Below are 23,108 nucleotides of genomic sequence, written 5' to 3' on the forward strand. Positions count from 1 at the left end.
AATGAAGACGATAAAAATTGACTTTGCAATAATTACAACTTGCTACGTTATTTAATTGACTATAGAATAAATAGATAGGGAGGCGAGGTAGCTAAATGGCGTAATTCAACGGCGTCGTCGAGACTTATCAAAATCGAAAGAGAAAATAATTTCGAAAAGAAAAGCTTCTATGGTAAAAACTAAAAACCATTTTAGCGGTGGGTTTGGCGTGTACGGATTTTCAAAAATGTAAAAAAAAACAGTAACTTGGGCATTCTCGAGCGCGTCAGATACTACGTATGCCCCAAGTGCCTCTGATAACAACGGTATACTAATCTGCCGGTTTGCGTGGTGGGGCTAGGCATATAAATTCGTCAAAAATGCACAAAAAAAAATTTACTCGAGCGCGTCAGATTTTCGGAAGGGGTGCTAAGTAGGCCCCAAGGAAGCTTCTCTTAAAAAAACTGACGATTACGGCGTGAAGATAAGTTACGATGAATTTTTGAAAATGCAGAAAAAAAAGTCCTTTTGAAATACTCGAGCGCGTCAGATTTTCATAGGGGAGGTTTATCTCGGTATCCTGAAAGCATATTTTCTTAATCTGACAAAAATGTTGGTGGGTTCTCTTAATCTGACTGAAAAAGGTTTGTGAGTTTCTTTTTTTCAATCATCGTTATTTCATATTATCAATTTTTCTTAACACCCTTAGTTTTCGAGATATGAAAAAACCGGGAGTTTGAGTTTTTGTGATGCTTCAAGTAAAAAAACAAAAATGAAAAGAGACATTTTTTTGTAAAATAAAATTACCTTTTTTGTTTGTTTAAACTTTTTTTTTGGAAAAAGTAAAGTTCGCGACTTATATGCTGCAACGCGTTTTTCGAAATGGCTCCTCCAGACTTCCGGTCATGCGGAAACCGGCAGATTTTATATTTTTTAGATTAGTTTTAGATTATATTCTTCAAAATAAAAATAAAAAAAATCGCGCTCGATAATGCCGGATTAACGTTTTTTTTTACAAGTTCGCGACCCTATAACTCGGCGGCGTCAAGGACTTATGATCAGATTAGTTAAATTTAGTCTTAAAACACTAAAATCAACCCCCAATATCTTAATCTGACGCGCTCGAGTATTGCAGACTATCGATTTTTTTTTTACTAATCTGATCGTCTATCCTAGGCGCGCGTCACTACATATAGAGCTAAATAGTTAACAAGGTTGTTCTATTAGGTCTAAGGTATCTCTCATTACTCATATCTTAAACTGCCACGCTCGAGTATTACAGGAATTCCCCTCTTCGCCTCCCTATCTATAAGTATAGCTATTTATTATTAAACATTCTATTAATCTATCTATACATATAATAAATCTGTAGAAGGGTCAATTTTGTACATTGAAAATATTGAAAAAATAAATAGCAGGGGGTGTTACTGGATCGATACCAAACCCAAATAGGTATGTGATTAAAAAAAATTGGTTGTCCGTAAAGTCGGTTTACTGACGATAGTTGAACGCACAGGTTGAACGTGACAACGTCCGATTGTGTTTCTTTGTCGCTCGTTCCGCGCTCTCGCTCGCACTTCAAGCCTTACATGGAACGCCTCAGATGAGTCAGAGCGAGGTAACGCCGCATGAGTCATGTTTTTTTGTGCGTGCAGCCGGCTTTATCGAATTATAAGACGTTGTCACGTCAAAAAATTTTTGTCTATCTGTCTGTCTGTCTGTATGTGAAGGCATCACGTGAAAACTAACGGTTCGATTTTGATGAAACTTGGTATAATTATACCTTATTATCCTGGGCATAATATGGGATACTTTTTATCCCGGAAAAATACGTAGAAAAAAATTTAATCTTAATTTTTCCGCGCGGACGGAATCGCGGGCGGAAGCTAGTCATATTAATAAAAACAAAGAATGACTCACTGAATCGTCATAATATCTAACTCATCCTTGAACTATTCACTAGGTACTTAATAATATTTCAAAACAAAGTCCTCCAACACATATTATGTCCATCTCTTGCGAGTTGCGATAAACTCAAAAACTACTGTCCCGATTTTCATTATTTTCACAAACGAAAAACTTGATTCTTGAGGAAAACTAGTAGGTGTATAATTTTAAATTTTCAGTTTGCACTAGCAGTTTGAAATAATTTTAAATTTTGAATAAACCCGCCATTGGATTTTTTTTGTTTTCACTCGTCTTAAACTAATGGATAATATGAATACACGATAAATTATTGACGCTATAATATAATGAATACCTTTAATATTTTAATTGCCTAATAGCCTTTTAAAATACATAATAATGCTTATTAACATTAATAAAATAAATAGGTGAGATCTGTGGGTGAGATGATTCATTTTGACATTAGGCGTGGACAAACTTAGATTACATAGGTACAAAATAAAATACAGATGGAGCATGACAACTGCCCGTCGCCCTTGTCAAAGAAAATACGAAATCAAAAGCAAATACGTCGCTGCTTAGATTACAAAATAAAGTACGCTGCATCAGTGCTCATTTGAACTGCTCAATCTCTTCCGTGATTTTTCCTCAGCACAGAGTATCAAGTTGCTACCTTATATTGCTTATAACCGATCATTGAATTAAACGATCAATTTTGATCTGGGCGCACATGACACTTGACACTGGCAGAATCCGTCCATAATGGGATCGGGAAAGCCATAAACAAAAAAGAAGAAGATGCATCAGTGCTATAGTGCATATAGTGTCATGCACACAGGTCATGCAATACGTCAAAAAGCTTTTGCAATTTTAGTAAAAAAATGCTGTCTTGTGTTAATAAAACGCTGTAAAATTTGTACCCGAAAACAAAAACAAAAAAGATAAAACATCGTTTCACAAGTTTTCTGTAGATTATTTGGCTGATAGAACAAGGATAGAACATTCAAAAATAAAGTGTCACGTATTTTTTTTAAACGACGAATGACGAAAAACGACGTAATCGCGGACGAAGTCGCGGGCAACAGCTAGTTTATAATAATCGTCGATGTATCGACTATCGTTTAGCGATATGATCAAGTCATGTTTACTCGATCATTGATGCGGCCCCACGAGACTATCATGGAAAGAAAATATACAAATTTAATCTTTATGAACTAAGAGATAAAGTTGAATTTAAAACGCGATAATGAACCGCATTCTTTACGAGACTATCTTGTAAAGAAATACAAATCTAATCTTTAAGACCTAAGTTATAAAGTTGAATTTAGAACGCGATATTGAACCGCACTCTCACGAGACTATCTTGGAATGAAATACAAATTTAATCTTTATGATCTTAGTAATAGAGTTGAATTTCAAAACTCGTCGCAAGGTCGTAAATTTTTACAACTTTCGTGACACAAATTATTTTTGTGAATGTGTGATTGTGTTTCATAGTGTGAGTTACCCTTCCCGCACCAAAATCAGCAGAAAGTTTAGTTAGAACATTTGCGAACGTACTCCATCCATTACTTAATGATCTAAGAACAATATGTATGGCTGTGCCTATTTAAAGTGATTTTATGAGTGTTTTATAAAAACAACAAGCAGAATGCCGAGAGGTGAGAACAGGCCGAGCGTCCTATTGTCTCGGGAAGAGAACGAACAGGTGTTTAGTCTCATAGGTCCAAAATGTCAGGTGAGTTGTACGAAAAAAAATGTGTCCTTTGAATTCAAGCTACAGATTACATATCACACCCTATCTGGCGATTATCAGTTGGTTTCGATAAAGAAAAAAAAATGCGACGTATTTTTACCACTTTTCACATTAGTAATTATGAATCAATTAATTAGGTATTTGAAGTTTTGTTTCAAACTTATTTTGTGTCTAAAATTTAATTAATTTATGAATGCCTTTTTATGAAGGCCTTTATGATTTTTCAGACTAATTGATGTAAAATTTATTCTTTCTTGTAAATCTATCTTTATTTCACACTAATGAAAAATAAAAAACCCACATAACTGTATGTGGGTTTTTATTTTTCTTTTATACTGATAAAAGTATTTTATTAAAAAATATTATTGCCATCCCACTTTCCATTCTGCCCAACAAGTATGTATGAATCACAGTGGTCATTAACTTTATATTGTATGGATTGATAATGATCACTTATATTATGTTTGCCAAAAAGATCGTAATTAAATATTTAATATTCATCATCACTACATAGTATAAAACAAAGTCGCTTTCTCTGTCCCTATGTCCCTATGTCCTTATGTCCCTTTGTATGCTTAAATCTTTAAAACTACGCAACGGATTTTGATGCGGTTTTTTTAAATAGATAAAGTGATTCAAGAGGAAGGTTTTAGTATATAATTTATTAGGTTTTAGACAAAGCGGGCGAAGCCGCGGGCGGTAAGCTAGTTAGTTACTCCATAAAATTATGAATTATATATTTTTTATTTGTTTTTTTTTTTTTTTTTTTTTTTTTTTTATTGAAATTATTATTACAAATTATTACTAACAATAACTTAAGTCTAAGTCCCACAAAACTGCACATGCAGTTTGTCTGTGTATATCTTAGTTAGTCATAGAAAATGGAAACCTTAAAACTGTACCTAATGAAAACAATTTCAAATAATTTATCTGTGGAATTTAATATACATACCTACCTATAATGATATATATAACTAATAACACAAAAATATATGTTATCAATGATGTATGTTCATAAGAAAATTAAAACGTTAAACGCCGAGCAAATAATGGCAGTTAGTCATTTGGGCCACAGGGGACACCGGTGGGCCACCCTGTATTGAACTGTTCGGGCCACGGAGGACACCCGTGACCGGAGCGAGGTGTTCACATCAAACGTTGATTACAAGTAATCAACGTAATCAATGTGATCAATGTAATCAATGTGAATTGATTACTTTTCATTCAATGTGAATGTGAATGAAAAGTAATCAATGTGAACACCATTCAATATTAAACCGTGGCAAGCCACGGGGCATTAATATTGAATAAAAATGGTAAAGATGTGACCCGCGTGGCCCTGTTCAACGACCAAAACAGCTTGGTTTTATAATATTTAGAGAAAAACAAAAAATTACAGCGAATTTCTTAGAAGATGTTAGGGTTGCTCTAAAACAGAATAAAATAAAACCGGCCAAGTGCGAGTCGGACTCGCGCACCGAGGGTTTAAGGTTTTCGGCGCACGCAAGGTTTCTGCAAAATTTAAGGTTTTCGGAATTTTTCCTTTATGTGTGCTATAAAACATTGCTTCATGCCAAATTTCAAGATCCTAGGTCGACTGGAAGTACCCTTTAGGTTTTGATTCCCTTGCGAGTACTTGCGAGTTTCAAAATATGCAGCTTAAATTGCTGTTTCTTTTGATTGCGTTGGCATAGAAGTTTGATTTTGTTACAGCTTAAAGGTATTATAGACCTGAGTATTTGGTATGAATTTCAATTTAATACCTCTACGCGTTTATGAGGAAATGGGTAGTAAGTTTAAAATTATTAAAAAAAAATATATATTATGTGATGTAACTAAAAATTTATGGTTTTCGTAATTTTTCCTTTATCTATGTTATAAGACGTTGCTTCGTACTAAATTTCAAGATTCTGAGTTCACGGGAAGCACCCTGTAGGTTTTGATTCCCTTGCAAGTGTCGAAAATTTGCGGCATAAACGGCTGTATTTTTTGATTGCGTTGGCTTAGAAGTTTGATTTTTTCACAGCTTCAAGGGACAGTAGACCTGAGTAATTGATATAAATTTCAGCTTCAAACCTCCACGCGTTCCTGAGAAAAAGGGTCTTGACAGACGGACGGACGGACAGACGGACAACAAAGTGATCCTATAAGGGTTCCGTTTTTTCCTTTTGAGGTACGGAACCCTAAAAATGTATAATTTGTGTTGTGTTTATTTGTGGATAAAACTGGTTAATAATTATATGACCTAAGATATATCTACACTAATATTATTAAGAAGAAAACTTTGTTTGTTTGTTTGATTGTAATGAATAGGCTCATAAACTACTGGACGGATTTTAAAAATTCTTTCACCATTCGAAAGCTACATTATCCACGAGTAATATAGGATAGGTTTTATCCCGGAAATTCCACGGGAACGGGTACTAAGCGAGTTTTTCTTTGAAACCGCGGGCGGAGCCGCCGGCGGAAAGCTAGTATTAGATATTAAAATAGAATGAAATATAAAAAAATACATATTAATAGTGAAGTTTATTGAAACAGGGTAAGCAAAGTGATGGTTTGGAGGGACATTGTTCGCAATAAGTGATCACTTTTTGTGACTTATTTTCAGCAATCTTGCTAGTTGCTACCCATGGTTGAAGCTATTTCTTTGTAGCACTTTACATCGCGCGAGAAGGATGCGCGGGCGCGCGGGGTGGGCGGCGCGGTGACCCCGCGGCCCCAGCTGCAGACGTAATATCAAGATTTTATATCACCAGGCCACGGGGGTCACCGGTGACCGATTACAAGTTTCCTTAAGAAAATACATATCACGAAAAATTGATAAAATTAAATTAAATTTAGTAATTTTTTATTGTTTTGTGTCGATATTTACTTTAACGAAAAATGACGGCATTAATGATTTCCACTAAGCCTGAACGGGTTGGCTTGATTCGCCCACCGATGCGTGGGCCGCTTGGCGTTCAACGTGTTATCATGATCTTGATTATGATTCACAGTATATAGACTACAAGCCCGCATAGGAAAAAAATATGGGTCAAATGAACCACCAGGGGACATATCTAGAACGATAGAAGAGCATAAAATAATAAGATTCATCACTATGCCGTCACTTGTAAGCTGTCCAACTGAGACGTGCAGATGAGAATTGAAAAGTACAGGTAGACTCGGTAAATTTTGGTCATATATTTTTGTACGGCATTCTTAACCATCGATAGATCCATTAAAAATAATAAGAAACCGCTCAGTGCCGTACAAAAATGGTGGTCCACAAAGTCGGAATTTTTATTTAAATTCCGAGAGTTACCGAGGGTAAATTTGGTCATTTGACCATGTACGGCATCTGTGTCATACTATGCCTATACTGCTTTTAATCCATTATTCCGCAACGCCGTACAAAAATCATGGGGACAAGGGGAAAAAATCGAGAGTTGTAATCCCGTCTCTTTCCCCACTCCAGGGGGTCATTTGACACAACACGAAATAAATTTATTTTTCAAGTATTTTATGCATAGATAATATTTTTTCATGTGCCGTACATTTTCGTTGGTTCAAAGGGGAAAAATCTGAAAAAGAAAAAAATCCATATAACGAAATGTTTGCTTTATATTTTGATAATAAAATATAAATATACATTAATATTAAGAAGCTCGAGGTGGGTAATTATCACCAGTCAGGTGGAATGGACTCCGTTAAATTGATGAACTAATAAAGAAGCTATGAACGAAAAGATGTGAATTATATGCAATCAGCCCATGAATACAGGTAAAGTCACAAGCAAATGCTAGTAATATATACATATTCAAAATGTACAAGTAAAGCGCTTTCAAATGATACCAAACACGGTATATTTATCTTAACTTTATTTTTTACTCTGTATGTTTTGTCCGCTAGAGGGCGCCACATTAGATTTTGTGAAACCCCATATAGCCTTTAGCTAGATGGTCGCTGGTTATCCAGTGAACAATTCAGACGCTTCTAATGATATGTCATTTGTCGAATTCTGATAAGTAGTTTAGAAGTTACGAGGGAATAGATGAACATACATACATGACCTGTCAAAATCATAACCCTCCTTTTGCTTTGCCGTAGTTGGGTAAAAATATTTTAATGCCGTACTGTATCAAATGGCCATAAAGCACCCTTAAAATTGTAGCTTTCGTCGCTTTCATCAGCCTAAAAGATGTGGTCTGCACAAAAATGTACGGCATCGTTTTTTCCTAATTTATCTATGTTAATACTATTTAAAACAACGAATAAAGTGTAGAAAACTATTATATTTCATTAATCTACGATGTTTAAACTTTTACAAAATTTCTGTTTTTGCATTTCTCTATAACTTTTTTTAGAACGGTTTCTTTTGAACGGCAATACTATACAACAATTGAATTTTACAATATCATATTAAAAAAAAAGTTCCCGTACAGGGTCAAATGACCTTACAGCTCTTTATATCAAGAATTCGATGAAATTAAGATGATTATTGGTATACATTTAAAAGAACAATTATTTTTTGACGGCATTGCTTTTAATAGTACTTTTGAGTGCTAGATAATGTTCTGGAACCGAAGCCGTACTTAGTCAAATGACCCCCTGGAGTGGGGAAAGAGAGGGGATTGCAACTCTCGATTTTTTCCCCTTATCCCCATGATTTTTGTACGGCGTCGCGGAATAATGGATTAAAAGCAGTATAGGCATAGTATGACACAGATGCCGTACATGGTCAAATGACCAAATTTACCCTCGGTAACTCTCGGAATTTAAATAAAAATTCCGACTTTGTGGACCACCATTTTTGTACGGCACTGAGCGGTTTCTTATTATTTTTAATGGATCTATCGATGGTTAAGAATGCCGTACAAAAATATATGACCAAAATTTACCGAGTCTACCTGTACTTTTCAATTCTCATCTGCACTCAGTTGGACAGCTTACAAGTGACGGCATAGTGATGAATCTTATTATTTTATGCTCTTCTATCGTTCTAGATATGTCCCCTGGTGGTTCATTTGACCCATATTTTTTTCCTGTGCGGGCTTGTAGTCTAATATGGATTTGTATATAAAATTTATTGAGTACAAAAAAGTTGCATTTCATTTAGAAAGAAAGAAAGAAAGAAATCATTTATTTCAACACACATAATAAACATTACAACGTTCGAAGTTAAAAAAATAAGAAAAAAAATAAAGTAAAGTACCTAAAACAAAAAAAAATGTTGTGTGGTTTTATGAAACCACGGTAAAAGTGAAACTGTTCGAACGGTTCCGAACACTGCTTTGTGTAGCGCATGTCGCGTGCCGAGTAGGTATACCTACTCGGCAGCCGCGATACACGCGACATGCGCTACACAGACCAAAAAGTTTGAGACGATGTAATAAAAGTTTCACTTTAATAAATAATAATAAAACCATCAAAATATGTGAGGTTGCGTGCGCCAAAAAAGGATGCCACTCAGGATACCTGAGGCATAACGCCTCAGCACTGATTTTCAGTGACACCCTTCCGACATCCAGATTGTCAGCCGCTTTGCATGTTCCGTTCTGTTCCAGCCTTTTAGGACGTCCACTGCAGGACATAGGCCTCCCCCAAAGATTTAAATGAATGCATGTTAAATAGAATTAAAAATAATATATTAAATATAATTTGTGGATACATGATACGGATAAATAACAAGTGATAACTGCGTTAAAAACAACCGACTTCAAACTTGCACTTGCAAAATTTACAAATACCTACAGACAAAAATGCTCATAAAATAAAAACTACTGGGCCTATCCGAATAAAATTTTTATGGGACCAATTCGACACCATTCCGCATCGAACAAAAAAAGAATCACGTAAATCGGTTCAGAAACCTCGGAGTAATCGGTGTACATACATAAAAAAAAAAAAAAAAAAAAATATACCGGCCGAATTGATAACCTCCTCCCTTTTTTTTGAAGTCGGTTAAAAATGTTGTGTGGTTTTATGAAACCACGGTAAAAGTGAAACTTTTTTTCACACTATAGACATTTAACTAAAAATTATCGTATTTGTACGATAATTATCGTACGTATCGTACGTCACGCGACATGCGCTACACAGACCAGAAAGTTTGAGACGATGTAATAAAAGTTTCACTTAAATAAGGTCACCATAACTTAGGTACATAAAAATAAAATACGCTTATATTATATATATAACCTAACCTAGGTTATCTATAAAGATAACCTAAGGTTATCTTTATAGATAACGTACATGAAAAAAAACTTTAAATAAAACATAATAAGTTAAATGAAATAAATAAAATAAAATAAATTAATATTTCAGGACATTTTCACACACATAATATTATACTATTAGCACAGTCTATTTAGTTAATTGTATTAAGTTCGTTACAGACGCACCGAAAGTTGTTGGACCTGTTGCTGTAAAACAAATCGCCTATATTTTAGACGGAATGTGGTTATTGTTTTTGTATCCCGCAGAAGAGGAGGCAAATTGTTCCAGCATTTCGTTGCGCTGTAACGAAAGCTGCCTCGAAAAGCTGTCGTATGATGCTCGGGTACCGATAATTTGATTGAGGTGTTTCTAGTTTTATAAGATGAATCTGAGCCACCTAACCAGGAAAGTTTATCGTATAAATAGATAGGAACATTTAAAAAAAAGGAACAGCATATTTGAACAATTATTGTTTGTGCCAGGTTCATTTGGTCAAGAAAAACTATTATCTAGACACGCGGCAGCGTTTCAAGCCAAGTTCAAGCGAAGAGAACTGGCGAGCAGCAGCCGTGTGTACCTATATTTACACGAACCATTTCGAGCCACTTTTCACCCCCTTATAACTCGAAAACTATTTAAGTTAAATAAACCAAATTTGGTACATATCAAGAGGACCTCAAGATAAACAAGAACCTTAAATTTCATAAATACAGATTAAACAGTTGCGTAGATATTAATATCCAAAAATCGCAATTTTTAAGACTGACTGACTCATAGATATATACAAAACCTAACCCACTTCCAGATGAACTAGAAAGTTCAAATTTTGTAATCAACTAGGTAATAGTGAGTGTACAAAGGAAAAAATCAGAAAATACTGAATTTATCTGTATTTATTTTTTTTTCAATGACATTAATTTTGTTTGTATGGAAAAATGGAAAAGTTTATAAAAATAGAAAATATTATATTCACCTTACTAGTCTTAAAAAATAGATCAAAACTAATCAGTGGCCGAAAAAATTTTGAAATCCATCAATAAATGACTGAGATATAGATTATTGAAGTTTAGATACATATTTTAGCATGAAACATCTGTAGATTCGATGCGCCTCTGACATCTAGACACGCGGCAGCGTGTCCAGCCGAGTTCAAGCGAAGAGAACTGGCGAGCAGCAGCCGTGTGTATATTTACACGAACCATTTCGAGCCACTTTTCACCCCCTTATAACTCAAAAACTATTTAAGTTAAATAAACCAAATTTGGTACATATCAAGAGGACCTCAAGATAAACAAGAAACTTAAATTTCATAAATACAGATTAAACAGTTGCGTAGATATTAATATCCAAAAATCGCAATTTTTAAGACTGACTGACTTATAGACATATACAAAACCTAACCCACTTCCAGATGACCTAGAAAGTTCAAATTTTGTAATCAACTAGGTAATAGTGAGTGTACAAAGGAAAAAATCAGAAAATACTGAATTTATCTGTATTTAATTTTTTTTTCAATGACATTAATTTTGTTTGTATGGAAAAATGGAAAAGTTTATAAAAATAGAAAATATTATATTCACCATAATAGTGTTAAAATATAGATCAAAACTAATCAGTGACAGAAAAAAAAATTGAAATCCATCAATAAATGACTGAGATATAGATTAATGAAGTTTACATATTTTAGCGCGAAACATCTGTAGATTCGATGCGCCTCTGACATCACACTCAGTTTTACATACCTACTGTTTATATTTTGTGAGGTTCTAAAAACTAGCCTCATCAAATTATGGGGTTCAATAGGTCATTAGTTGTTTGCTTTGTGAAAATAATTATATTATTCAAATTAAAAAAGTTATATTTTGGAATAAACATTGTTCTCTAAGGGAAAATAAAACAATTGAGTTTTCAGTCAACCTAAGAACTTAATACATCTTTGTAAATAAATTTCTGGACTGTCTGCAGAACTTGGCACACATTTAGATCTCATTTCTTTTTTTGGCAAATTAAGTCAACGATTGAACTCGGCTCCAATTTTTACATTTATGTTATGGGTCTATTTTTTCATTTTTCCCTTAAATCTCAAAAACGGTACATGTTAGAGAAAAACTTTCAAGGAAAAGTTGAAAGGCCATAAAATTATCTACCCCCCCTGGATCCGCGCTTACTCCGGGGCTCCTCCTAGTGTCCCGGGATTTTATTATGTTTATTAGGTACCTAGGGACTCTTGACATGTTTCCGAAGAAACATCTTACGTTACTAACTCACGCACTCTAGAACTTTTTATTCAATGGACTACTGGTTGGAATATGGCTATTTTTTTTTTAATTCAATCATTTTTATTGCAGAGTCTAGCGACTGCCGTAGTACAGCTTTTCACCACGGAAGGGCCAGGCCACACAGAATGGAAGAAAAAGGACACAGGTGTGCTCTGCCTGATAAAGGACAACAGCAAACGATCGTACTTCTTCAGGATCTATTGCTTATACAGGAAGATGATGATATGGGAACATGAGGTGTATATGCAGATAGAGTATAAGAGTCCAAGACCGTATCTACATACGTTTGAAGCTGAGGTAAGAATCGCAGAAACTATTATTACTGCAGTAGTTAAATCCTGATTTAAAATTTGGGATATCAGTTTTCAATCCTGTCCAGTGAAAAAATTTTACTCACATCGTTATTACTATTAGTTTTTATTCGTATTGTTAGAGCTAGCGCGCAAGAGCAACTTTTGGCTCCGCAACTATTTTGTCTCTCCCATCAACTCTATGGGGAGTTGCGTCGCTACGTGCGCGCACTTTCTTACTAGCCCATGGAGTTGATGGAAGAGACAAAATAGTTGCGGAGACAAAAGTTGCTCTTGCGCGCTAGCTCATAATGAATTAAACGTAAACAGCATTTTGCTCAGGCCTTGTTTGAGTTACGACATGTTTGATTTCCGGCTTCCCGTTATGATGCTTTTAATATGTGGTTAGCTGTAAGCTGCAACGTAATAAATAGGTCATAATTAACTTCACGATAACAGGAAAACTAGGATGGTCTAATGACGTTACCCAGAACGTCATTAATTAGTTTCTGGTATACAATCAGCTATAATTTACGTAGTAATTTAATTTCATCTTTAACATATTATCTGAAAAAAAAACTGCTTTAAATATCGCCGAAATAGGAATGTAGCATTGCTGTAAATCATAATTTTAATTGAATGTGTGATACAAAAGCCGATATTTGGATCATTGACTCATCGCACGATACTCCGTTACCGATTCGTTTCGTGAATCGTGTCTGCACAATATGTATATCCGATATTATGCATCTTAAAATTTCGTCTGTCGTATATATTTATTAGACACTGTAGATAACAGTATAAAGTAAATTGTATTGTTAATAAGAATTGGCACCTTTTTTGTGTCAAGTTTTCGGGATTCTCAAATATAGTTAAACAGCAGAAATTGTCTACTACAAGCTAACATGAATGTTTTTTCCTATCTATACGTTATATCGTTAGGCAGGATAGGAATTTGATTTGTTTAATAACGATATTTGATCAAAATTACTCTAAAAGTATTTACGATAAAAATTTTGCTAGTTAGGCCTTGTAGAGTTAGGGCGTGTAGTGTTAGAAGCTTGGCTCTACATGAGATCTGATGAGTTTTTGACAGTGCGAGTCATATGGGCTCGTCTTGGCAACATTTTACATGAAAATGTTTTTGGTGGGATTAATCTATTTAAAACTAATTTCCAGGAATACATGACAGCGTTCAACTTCGCCAACGAAGATGAAGCCAGAGTGCTCAGGAACATACTTATCGAGAAAATCGAACTGCGGAAACAGAGGCGGGAAGGTACGTTGTCTTTAACTTTCAATGTCTGAAGAGTCTGTGTTATGGGCCCTCTTCACAATGGGCAGCGTTGGCCTAAAAAATGATCGTCGATGTTTGCCGCCATTACGATTATGAATAAACGTCTGCAATGGCGGCCGATTATAGACATTTAGGCCCTCTACACTATCGTGATTGCCTCTACTCGCCCAACGCTGCCCGTTTTTAGTTATATTTATTAAGTTTAGTTATAAGGTTTTTTATATTATTTTATTTGTTTTGTTTTAAGTAAGTTTTATTAGTTTTTAAGTTCTATTGGTTTTTTTGTTTTCTTTTTTTTAATTATGTTTGTTTTTTTATCTGTGTGGTGTGTTTGTTGTCAATAAATGTTTTTATTAAGTATTATTATGTTTCTCGGTTCCATAATACTCGGGTACCACCAGAAGGACGGTACCCGGACCTTTGGAAGGCTTACGTGGGGACATGGATCCAACACGCAGAGGCCCTTTCGAAAATTTTACTGTGTTGTGGGACACCAGCCGCAGCCTGCCCATGACTGCACTATAGAGATACAGTCCTAGGCAGTCTGCGGCCGATATAGGACTATTGTGAGAAATGGAAGCAAAATAAACCGGGCTATGGAATGGGATGCTACATGGACTGGAATTGGGGACTATGGAAACTATGGCACCTGCCTTTCTACTTAAGGGAAGTAAAAATTTGTTGGCAGGTGGTGACTCGCCCTCTCACTATATGGGCCCCCGAAATAAGTCGCTGCAATAGTGCGACAAGGGGGCAACATATTGTGAGCAGCTAAGGGTGGAGAGGCGTCCCTGGACTTTAAACTACGATCACGCGCTCCCTGAGGGTCCAGCATCACGTGCCCACTCGCCACTTACGATTCGCATCCACCCTTCGAGCTAAAAGCTCTCGCGACTCCACTCTGGCTGGCCGGTTAAGGCAAGCCAGAGGTGGGGGTCCTGTCCTCGTCAGGCTTCACTCCGACCGGCCGGTGAAGGCAAGCCGGAGATGAAGACAGGGGCCTCCCCCCGGGAGCACTCGGTTCCCGCGGGGTCGCTCCTACCCGACACCCCGCCACAAGGTGTCCTGCGGGTTTACTGATTGCACGGGTGGAATATCTGTTGTCACGTAGACAACAGATATTCCAACCGTGGGCGCTGGGGTCGTCACATCCCTACGCCCTTATTATTATGTTTCTCTCCATAATACACGGGTACCACCAGAAAGAAGATACCCGGTCTTTTGGGAGGCTTACGTGGGCCGTTTTAATGTGTTTTGGGACACCAGCCGCAGCCTGCCCATGACTGCACTATAGAGATACAGCCCTGGGCAGTCCGCGGCCGATACAGGACTATTGTAAAATATGGGAATTAAAAATCTGGGTTATGGAAGGAGGTGTTCAGTGGATCGGTAGGTTGGGTCTATGGGGACTATGGAGTCTGTCTTTTCAATATTAAAAATTTAAAGTGATGGCAGACGGTGACTCGCCAGCTCGGTCGATGGGCTCCCAAAAAGGTTGCCGAAAATGGCAACAAGGGGGCAACATCAGCTGAGCGGCTGGGGGTGTAGAGAGGTGCGGCACCGGTTTCACCATCGCGGGCCCGCAGGCCCGGAGCGGGTTTCTCCGCTATTACACCATTAGACACTTCCACCCCCGAGCATAATATAGCTCTGGCGGCTCCACTCTTGACGGCCAACAAAGGCAAGCCAGAGGTGGGGGATCCTGAACCTCGTCATTGTTCACTCCGAACTGCCACCGGGACAGCCCAGAGGTGAGGACAGGGACCTCCCCCGGGAGCGCTCGGTTCCCGCGGGGTCGCTACTCCCCGACACCTCGCCACAAGGTGCCCTGCGGGGTTTATTATTACTTACGTCTCTCTCCATAATACACGGGGTATCGCCGTAAGGATGATACCCGGTCCTTTGGAAGGCTTACGTGGGGACACAGGTCCAACACGCAGAGGCCCTTTAGAGAATTTAATGTGTTGTGGGAAACCAGCCGCAGCATGCCCATGGCTGCACTATAGAGATACAGCCCTGGGCAGACCGCGGCCAATGTAGAACTATTGCAGAAAAATGGAAATGAATAAAACTGGGTTATGGAAGGGGGTGTTAGATGGTATATTGGGTCTATGGGGACTATGGACGTCTGCCTTTTCAATATTAAAAATTGAAAATTATGGCAGACGGTGACTCGCCAGTTCGGTCGATGGGCTCCCAAAAAGGTTACCGATAATGGCAACAAGGGGGCAACATCAGCTGAACGGCTGGGGGTGTAGAGAGGTGCGGCACCGGTTTCACCATCGCGGGCCCGCGGGCCCGGAGCGGGTTTCCCCGCTATTACGCCATTAGACACTTCCACCCCCGAGCGTATAGCTCTAGCGGCTCCACCCTGGACGGCCAACAAAGGCAAGCCAGAGGTAGGGGATCCTGAACCTCGTCATTGTTCACTCCGAACTGCCACCGGGACAGCCCAGAGGTGAGGACAGGGACCTCCCCCGGGAGCGCTCGGTTCCCGCGGGGTCGCTACTCCCCGACACCTCGCCACAAGGTGCCCTGCAGGGTGACTGACTGCACGGTTGGGATATCTATTGTAGATATGCCAACCGGGGGCGATGGGGTCGTCACATCCCTATGCCTTTTATTATTATATTTTGGAATAAACGTTGTTCTCTAAGAGAAAATAAAACAATTGAGTTTTCAGTTCACCTAAGAACTCAATACATCTTTGTAAATAAATTTCTGGACTGTCTACAGAACTTGGCACACATTTAGATCTCATTTCTTTTTGTTTCAAATTAAGTCAACGATTGTACTCGGCTCCAATTTTTACATTTATGTTTTTGGTGGGATATATAGATTACTCTTATTAGTTACGTGTTAAAAGACGCTATACAATTAGGTAACCGTTAATTTTCGCTGGTATAATGATGCATGTAAACATTTTTGAAGTGAAACTTCTTTAGGCGCATTGAGGGTATCAAGATAGCGTCATGACAATACCGTCACGTCATGGAGTTAGGCAACGATTTTGTTATCTTTGAATCTTGCCAAAGAAGTTTCACTTCGGACACATGTCATAACATAACTTTTTTAACATTAACATTTAACATTTTATATAATGTTATGACGATTCAAAGTGCTTTTATAAGAAGTCTAATTGAAAAAATGTTTGACACGTGTGCTCGGCACACACGCTTTTTTTTTTTAAACATCATAATGTATAGCTTATAAGTATTAAATAAGTAATTATTATACTTGCAATATGATGGGAAATAAAAGGCTTAATTATTATTATTATCTCCATAGAACGTAGACAGCGTTCCATGCTAGCATCGCGCGCTAACAGCTCGGCCTCGAGCACGCCGAACTTATCCGCTCGCGTGAACGGCGTAGCACACACGCACATGCCGCCCGTCGCAACGCCCGTACCTGCGCCCGCGCAAGTCAAGAGCAATACAGTTTCTGGTGAGCTTTTAGTCTTATTTATTGATATTATTTCCCATAGAGCGTAGATAGCGTGCAAACAGCTTCGTCTCCACACCGAACCTATATAGGTAATGAAATAGAATGAAGATTTATAAGAACTAAATGAATGAATAATGATAATGAATATTCTACAGGCTAATGATAGATTACCAAATAGCAACCAAACAAGCCAAGAATAATATGAAGCTATTGCATAGCTTCTATCGCGGGCCTTGAGCGCGGGGACCGAATCCAGAAATTCCGTAACGAAAAAAAACCTCACGCTCCCCACTCCGACGGGCACGGAGGTGTGGCTTGCAGGCATGCTATGCAATAGCTTTACCGCAGCAGTCCCCGAGTGCCACACGTCTTTTACACGTCTTTTTTTGTGTACTTTTAATGCTCATAAACAGTTGTATTCGCATTCAATCAGGCGAAACATAAGCTTGTTTGCCCGCTCATATAGAAACTGAAAAAAGGGTGTTCTCTTATACTATGATGAATGATCATTAAAACAGAGATTTCTAAGTAATCACTATAAATAATAATTATCCGTTTACAGGCAGTGGATATACATTGAAAGGCAAGAAACAGAAAGCGCGAAAACTCACAAAGGCAGACATCGGCGCGCCGCAAGACTTCAAGCATATATCGCATGTAGGATGGGATGCTGATAAAGGTAAATAAGCAGATTTATTATAGACTAGGTTTCCGCCGGCGGCTTCGCCCTTTCGCGTTTTCAAAGAAAATTCCGCATAATTGCCGTTCCCATAGGATTTCCGGGATAAAACCTATCCTATGTGTTAATCCAAGTTACTCTCTATATGTGTGCTAAATTTCATTGTAATCGGTTCAGTAGAATTTGCGTGAAAGAGAAACAAACATACACACACAAACATCCATCCTCACAAACTTACCCGGTGGTTATACCCACAGAACTATATCGATATAATCGAAACTGAAAAAAGGGTGTTCTCTTATACTATGATGAATGATTATTAAAACAGAGATTTCTAAGTAATCACTATAAATAATAATTATCCGTTTACAGGCAGTGGATATACATTGAAAGGCAAGAAACAGAAAGCGCGAAAACTCACAAAGGCAGACATCGGCGCGCCGCTAGACTTCAAGCATATATCGCATGTAGGATGGGATGCTGATAAAGGTAAATAAGCTCATACATTTATTATAGACTAGGTTTCCGCCGGCGGCTTCGCCCTTTCGCGTTTTCAAAGAAAATCCCGCATAATTGCCGTTCCCATAGGATTTCCGGGATAAAACCTATCCTATGTGTTAATCCAAGTTACTCTCTATATGTGTGCTAAATTTCATTGTAATCGGTTCAGTAGAATTTGCGTGAAAGAGAAACAAACATACACACACAAACACCCATCCTCACAAACTTACCCGATGGTTATACCCACAGAACTATATCGATATAGTTCTGTGGTTATACCCGTATTGCTTCGCTCCTGTTGGTCTAAGGGCCTGTTTCACCACCCTCAAGTAAAGTGTCGAGTAGGCTAATCGCCAGTTAAAGTGACCCGTAACTTCAAGTGCGAGTTTCACGACGTCCGAGTAGCACTAATCATAATGATGATATTATATAGCCTATATATTGACCCGATCTGTTAGTAATATTAATGCAAATTTTGAAGTAAAGTACTTTTTGAGTTTATCCCGGACATACATGCTGACAAACAGACAAAAATTCTAAACTGTCTTTTTGGCTTCTATATCGATTGTAGATCACGCCCCGATCCAAATTCTTAAAAAAAACAATGTACAGTTTTGACTACGATTTTATTATATACTAGCGGTCCGCCCCGGCTTCGCCCGTGGTACATGTTTACGTTTTCTCTTCATAAGAACCATCCTCGTACTTCAAGGAATATAATAAAAAAAGAATTATCGAAATCGGTTCAGCCGTTCTCGAGTTATGCGCTTACCAATTGACGTCTAGAAAAATGTATCGGAAATATTTATTAGCACACAAAAAATTGCAAAAGTTATAAACAAATTAAGTTGCAACAAACTTCCATCCTTATTGCACATTAAAAAATTTTTTATTGAACTTGAACTTGAACATAAAACTACAAAAAAAGAAATTTCTAGTTTTTTGTTAACTTGAAAAAATTATTATAAACAAAGTATTAAAATTTTTTAAACTTTTATGGCGCGACTTTGTTAAGTATATTTAAATGAAGGGCTCCACGAAGCGTAAAATTTTACCGACAATTATTTAAACATTTTTTTTAATGTGCAATAAGGACGGAAGTTTGAAAAAATTTCGTTAATATTTTATAAAGAATAGAAAAAATTCGATCACGAGGCGGGACACGAACCCGCATCCTTTCGCGCCATTCCGGGGCGGATGCCTGACCAAAGAGTATAATGTATAATAGGGCATAGAGAGCCCTCTTGAAGCATATGAAGGCCAACCTATTTGACTTTGACTGGCGACAATGAGCCCTCTGGATTTTGGGGTTAGAACTAATTCCATATACCTACATACATATATACGTTAATATACATAGGTAGTAGGTATATTTTTTTTATCACTACTCTTCTATAAATAACGACGCAATTTAATTTGAATAATCATTTCAGGCAAAAATAATGTGCCTGGAATAAATGCTCACATATTATATTTGCGTCGTTATTGAAATAGGAGAGCGATATTGTTTCAGAGAATACCTACAACTGATTTATTATCATTTATTTTCAACATTTTAGAAATAAGACTAAGATCTAAATGATTACAAAATGGATGGTTTTTAAAGATTTAGGTGATTTAAAAAAAAACTTTTCAGTTGTAATAATTACAAGATAATTAGCTTATATAATTAGTATTTATATTAGTTTCATTATATGAATATAAATACGGAGTCTTTAAAAATGAGATATTTGGAAGTGCTAAATAGGTATAATTCAGTCAAATTTCTTAAAACAAATTGAAGTACTTACTAAGGATAATGAAGAAAACGACAATAAAAGAAATTAGTTCTTTATTTTTTAAATGCTTTCACATATTGTAATATTACATATTTTTAAGTACTTATCTAAAACAAAACTGTCCGTGCACATAATTTTCAGTAAAACGTTTTGAAAGCCTGAACGTAGGGCTCGATTCAACGCACTTTCACCACACTTTCACGAGAACTATAAACTTCACACGATTATCAACAAAATGAACTAATTAAGTAATTTTAACGTAAATAAACTTCACCGTTCACGTATAGTCGCCGCCATTTTATGACAGAATTATCAAATACAAATTACAAAAAAAAAGTTAGTCAATGTTACCAATTAATAAATCATATTTAACACTTTTCATGTAAATTAAATAAGACGTTTTCAGTATTTTATTTAGTTAGACGCACTATTTTTTTATGTAAAATATTTTCCTGAATAATTATAGTTCTAGATAAGATAGGTACTGAATTAAAAATCTGAGATTATTGTTCTAATTCATTTAAACTTTGAATAAAGAAAGGTTTTCATTTGCCTTATTTTACTGCATTGATTTCATATAGGACAACACTGAGAAGCTTTCAGAAGATGTTGCAAGTTTATTAATTTGATACCATATGAAGCGATTGAAATCGCAAAATTATTTATTGGAATTTGAAAAAAAGTAAGACATGCATTCGATCTATTAAAATAAAACAATGTTTAAAGAATAATTTCCATTTATTTAAATATCTTTATTCACTTTGCAAAAACTTCGGAAAGTGCGATGCCATCTTTTGGGGATTTAATATAAACTTATTTAAATAAGTTTTTACTCGCCAAAGTATAGATCGCGTGGCTTTCTTTAATAAATGTCAGTTTGTTCTAAGTGTCCCCCCCCTGTGCCTGACCAACTCAGCCACTCGTGAGTCGTGACCCGCCAGAGCAATCGAATTTATTATATTCTTTCAGTTTTATGTGTCATAAGGGACACACCGCGCGCCATCTATTGAGATGATTAATAACCATCTCAACCAATATGAAGCACTTTTCAGTGAATACAATATTGTAACGATGGAACACGACCTTTCTGGGCGTAGATCCAAAAACTATCTCAAAGAACTATCTTGAATTTCGGGAAAAAACGGTCGTTTTAATGAACTTTTTTTTTGCTTTTCATGGCAAGAAGATGTGACTATTTGCCTCTAATTTGAAGGAGATTTGCCTATTGACTGTCAGTAGTCAAAACAAAAAAAGAAATTTCTAGTTTTTTGTTAACTTGAAAAAATTATTATAAACAAAGTATTAAAATTTTTTAAACTTTTATGGCGCGACTTTGTTAAGTATATTTAAATGAAGGGCTCCACGAAGTGTAAAATTTTACCGACAATTATTTTGACAGTAGACGTTTAGAAAGAAGTGTTGCTAGAAAAAAATTAAAACAACTATCTATCGGTGCGTTCCTTAAGTGCGTTCCTTAAATTTTACCGTATCTTTAAAAATACAAAAAATAATTATTAATTTTTGGGCTGCAATTAATTAAAAAAAATGGTTTTTTTTAATTCATTAAAAATGTCCTGTCCAGGATTTTCCCAGTCAACCCATTTTTAATACATTTTTTAATACACTAAATTTATTATAAAATTGGTCTCATTCTATTATCACGCCGGGTGCAGGTCGACTTATGTTCGGACTTCGGATCGTAGACCATCCATGATATCCCCATGGCTTATTTTTATGCGTGTTGCTTTCTACGTCTGGATGAATTGTAGGTAGTTGTGCATATTCTATATTTTCGTTACATTTTTACAGTAGTTTTAAATTTTACTAGAAAAATTCAAATTTAAATTTAAATTTTACATTAAAAATTCATAATAGTCATATTTCATAAAGAAACGCACAGTACACAGTTGTATCGAGATTTTGCGTCAATTCATAGCAAGATTAAATCGAATTGGTTTGAACATTTAGAATTAATGTATATTAATGTTGTAATTGTTTGAAATTATATGTTAATAAAGACTTATGTTGTGTGTCGATATCATTTTGTAGAAACGCACCTAGATCAATAAATTATTATAAATAAATAATTTACTATCGCCGTTTTATCGTCATGGCACCGTTTTAAATTTGTTATATTTTGAATTATGTGCAATTTATAGAAAACTACATGTTACAAAATGAGTTTTGTTTTTAGGCTGTGTACATAAATAAATAGAAATAAACAGCACTTATATAATACATGTGTTTTATTTGTACATTCCTTTATATCCTTAATTATATTATTTTATTATTAATAGCTGTACATCATACCTACATGCACTTGTACATTATTGATTGGAGATGAAAAACCTAAGTCACAATAATTTAACAGTTTTTAATAGTCTTCAATCAAGACGATAAAAATTAACTTTGAAATAACTACAACTTGCTACGTTACTTAATTTACTACAGAATAAGTATAGCTATGTATTATTAAACATTCTACTAATCCTATTAATAAAAACAAAGAATGACTCACTGAATCGTCATAATATATATCTTCACCCTCTTTTATATTATGTACTGTGATCTTCACATCCTTGAACTATTCATTAGGTACTTAAGTAATATTTCAACACAAAGTTCTCCAACACATATGTGATATGGTCCATCTCTTGCGATAAACTCAAAAACCAATGTCCCGATTTTCATTATTTCACAAATGAATAGCTTGATTCTTGGGGAAAACTAGTAGTTATGTGTATAATTTCAAATTTTGCACTTGCAGTTTGAAATATGTAATTTTAAATTTTGAATAAACCCGCCATTTCGTTTTTTTTATTTTCACTCGTCTTAGATACAAGCTTTTTGGAAAGAAAAACTAATGGATAAATACGCGATGATTGGAATATGAATATACCATAAATTATTGATGATATAATATAATAAATACCTTTAACATTTTAATAGCCTTATAAATACATAATAATGCTTATTAACATTAATAAAATAAATAA

General features: G+C 36.0%; 1 protein-coding gene across 1 annotated transcript; it reads left to right on the forward strand.

The window, feature by feature from the left end:
• The first annotated feature begins 3,474 nt into the window (after nt 1–3,474).
• LOC123700544 (wiskott-Aldrich syndrome protein-like) lies at nt 3,475–18,330 on the forward strand. Its single transcript, XM_045647792.1, has 6 exons — nt 3,475–3,622; nt 12,190–12,417; nt 13,590–13,689; nt 16,996–17,154; nt 17,717–17,833; nt 18,206–18,330. The coding sequence occupies exons 1-6, from the start codon at nt 3,536–3,538 to the stop codon at nt 18,328–18,330; spliced, it is 816 nt and encodes a 271-aa protein (XP_045503748.1). The 5' UTR covers nt 3,475–3,535.
• The last annotated feature ends 4,778 nt before the right edge of the window (nt 18,331–23,108 follow it).

The sequence above is a fragment of the Colias croceus genome, chromosome 2 (genome assembly GCF_905220415.1).
Source record: "Colias croceus chromosome 2, ilColCroc2.1".
NCBI lineage: Eukaryota > Metazoa > Arthropoda > Insecta > Lepidoptera > Pieridae > Colias > Colias croceus.

What these genes read in the sequence shown, in the direction of transcription:
- LOC123700544 (XM_045647792.1), top strand. Translation starts at nt 3,536, where the DNA reads ATGCCGAGAGGTGAGAACAGGCCGAGCGTCCTATTGTCTCGGGAAGAG. An exon ending in TACATACGTTTGAAGCTGAG is followed by an intron (nt 12,418 to 13,589) that starts GTAAGAATCGCA and finishes ACTAATTTCCAG; the next exon opens with GAATACATGACAGCGTTCAA. An exon ending in CAAGAGCAATACAGTTTCTG is followed by an intron (nt 17,155 to 17,716) that starts GTGAGCTTTTAG and finishes ATCCGTTTACAG; the next exon opens with GCAGTGGATATACATTGAAA.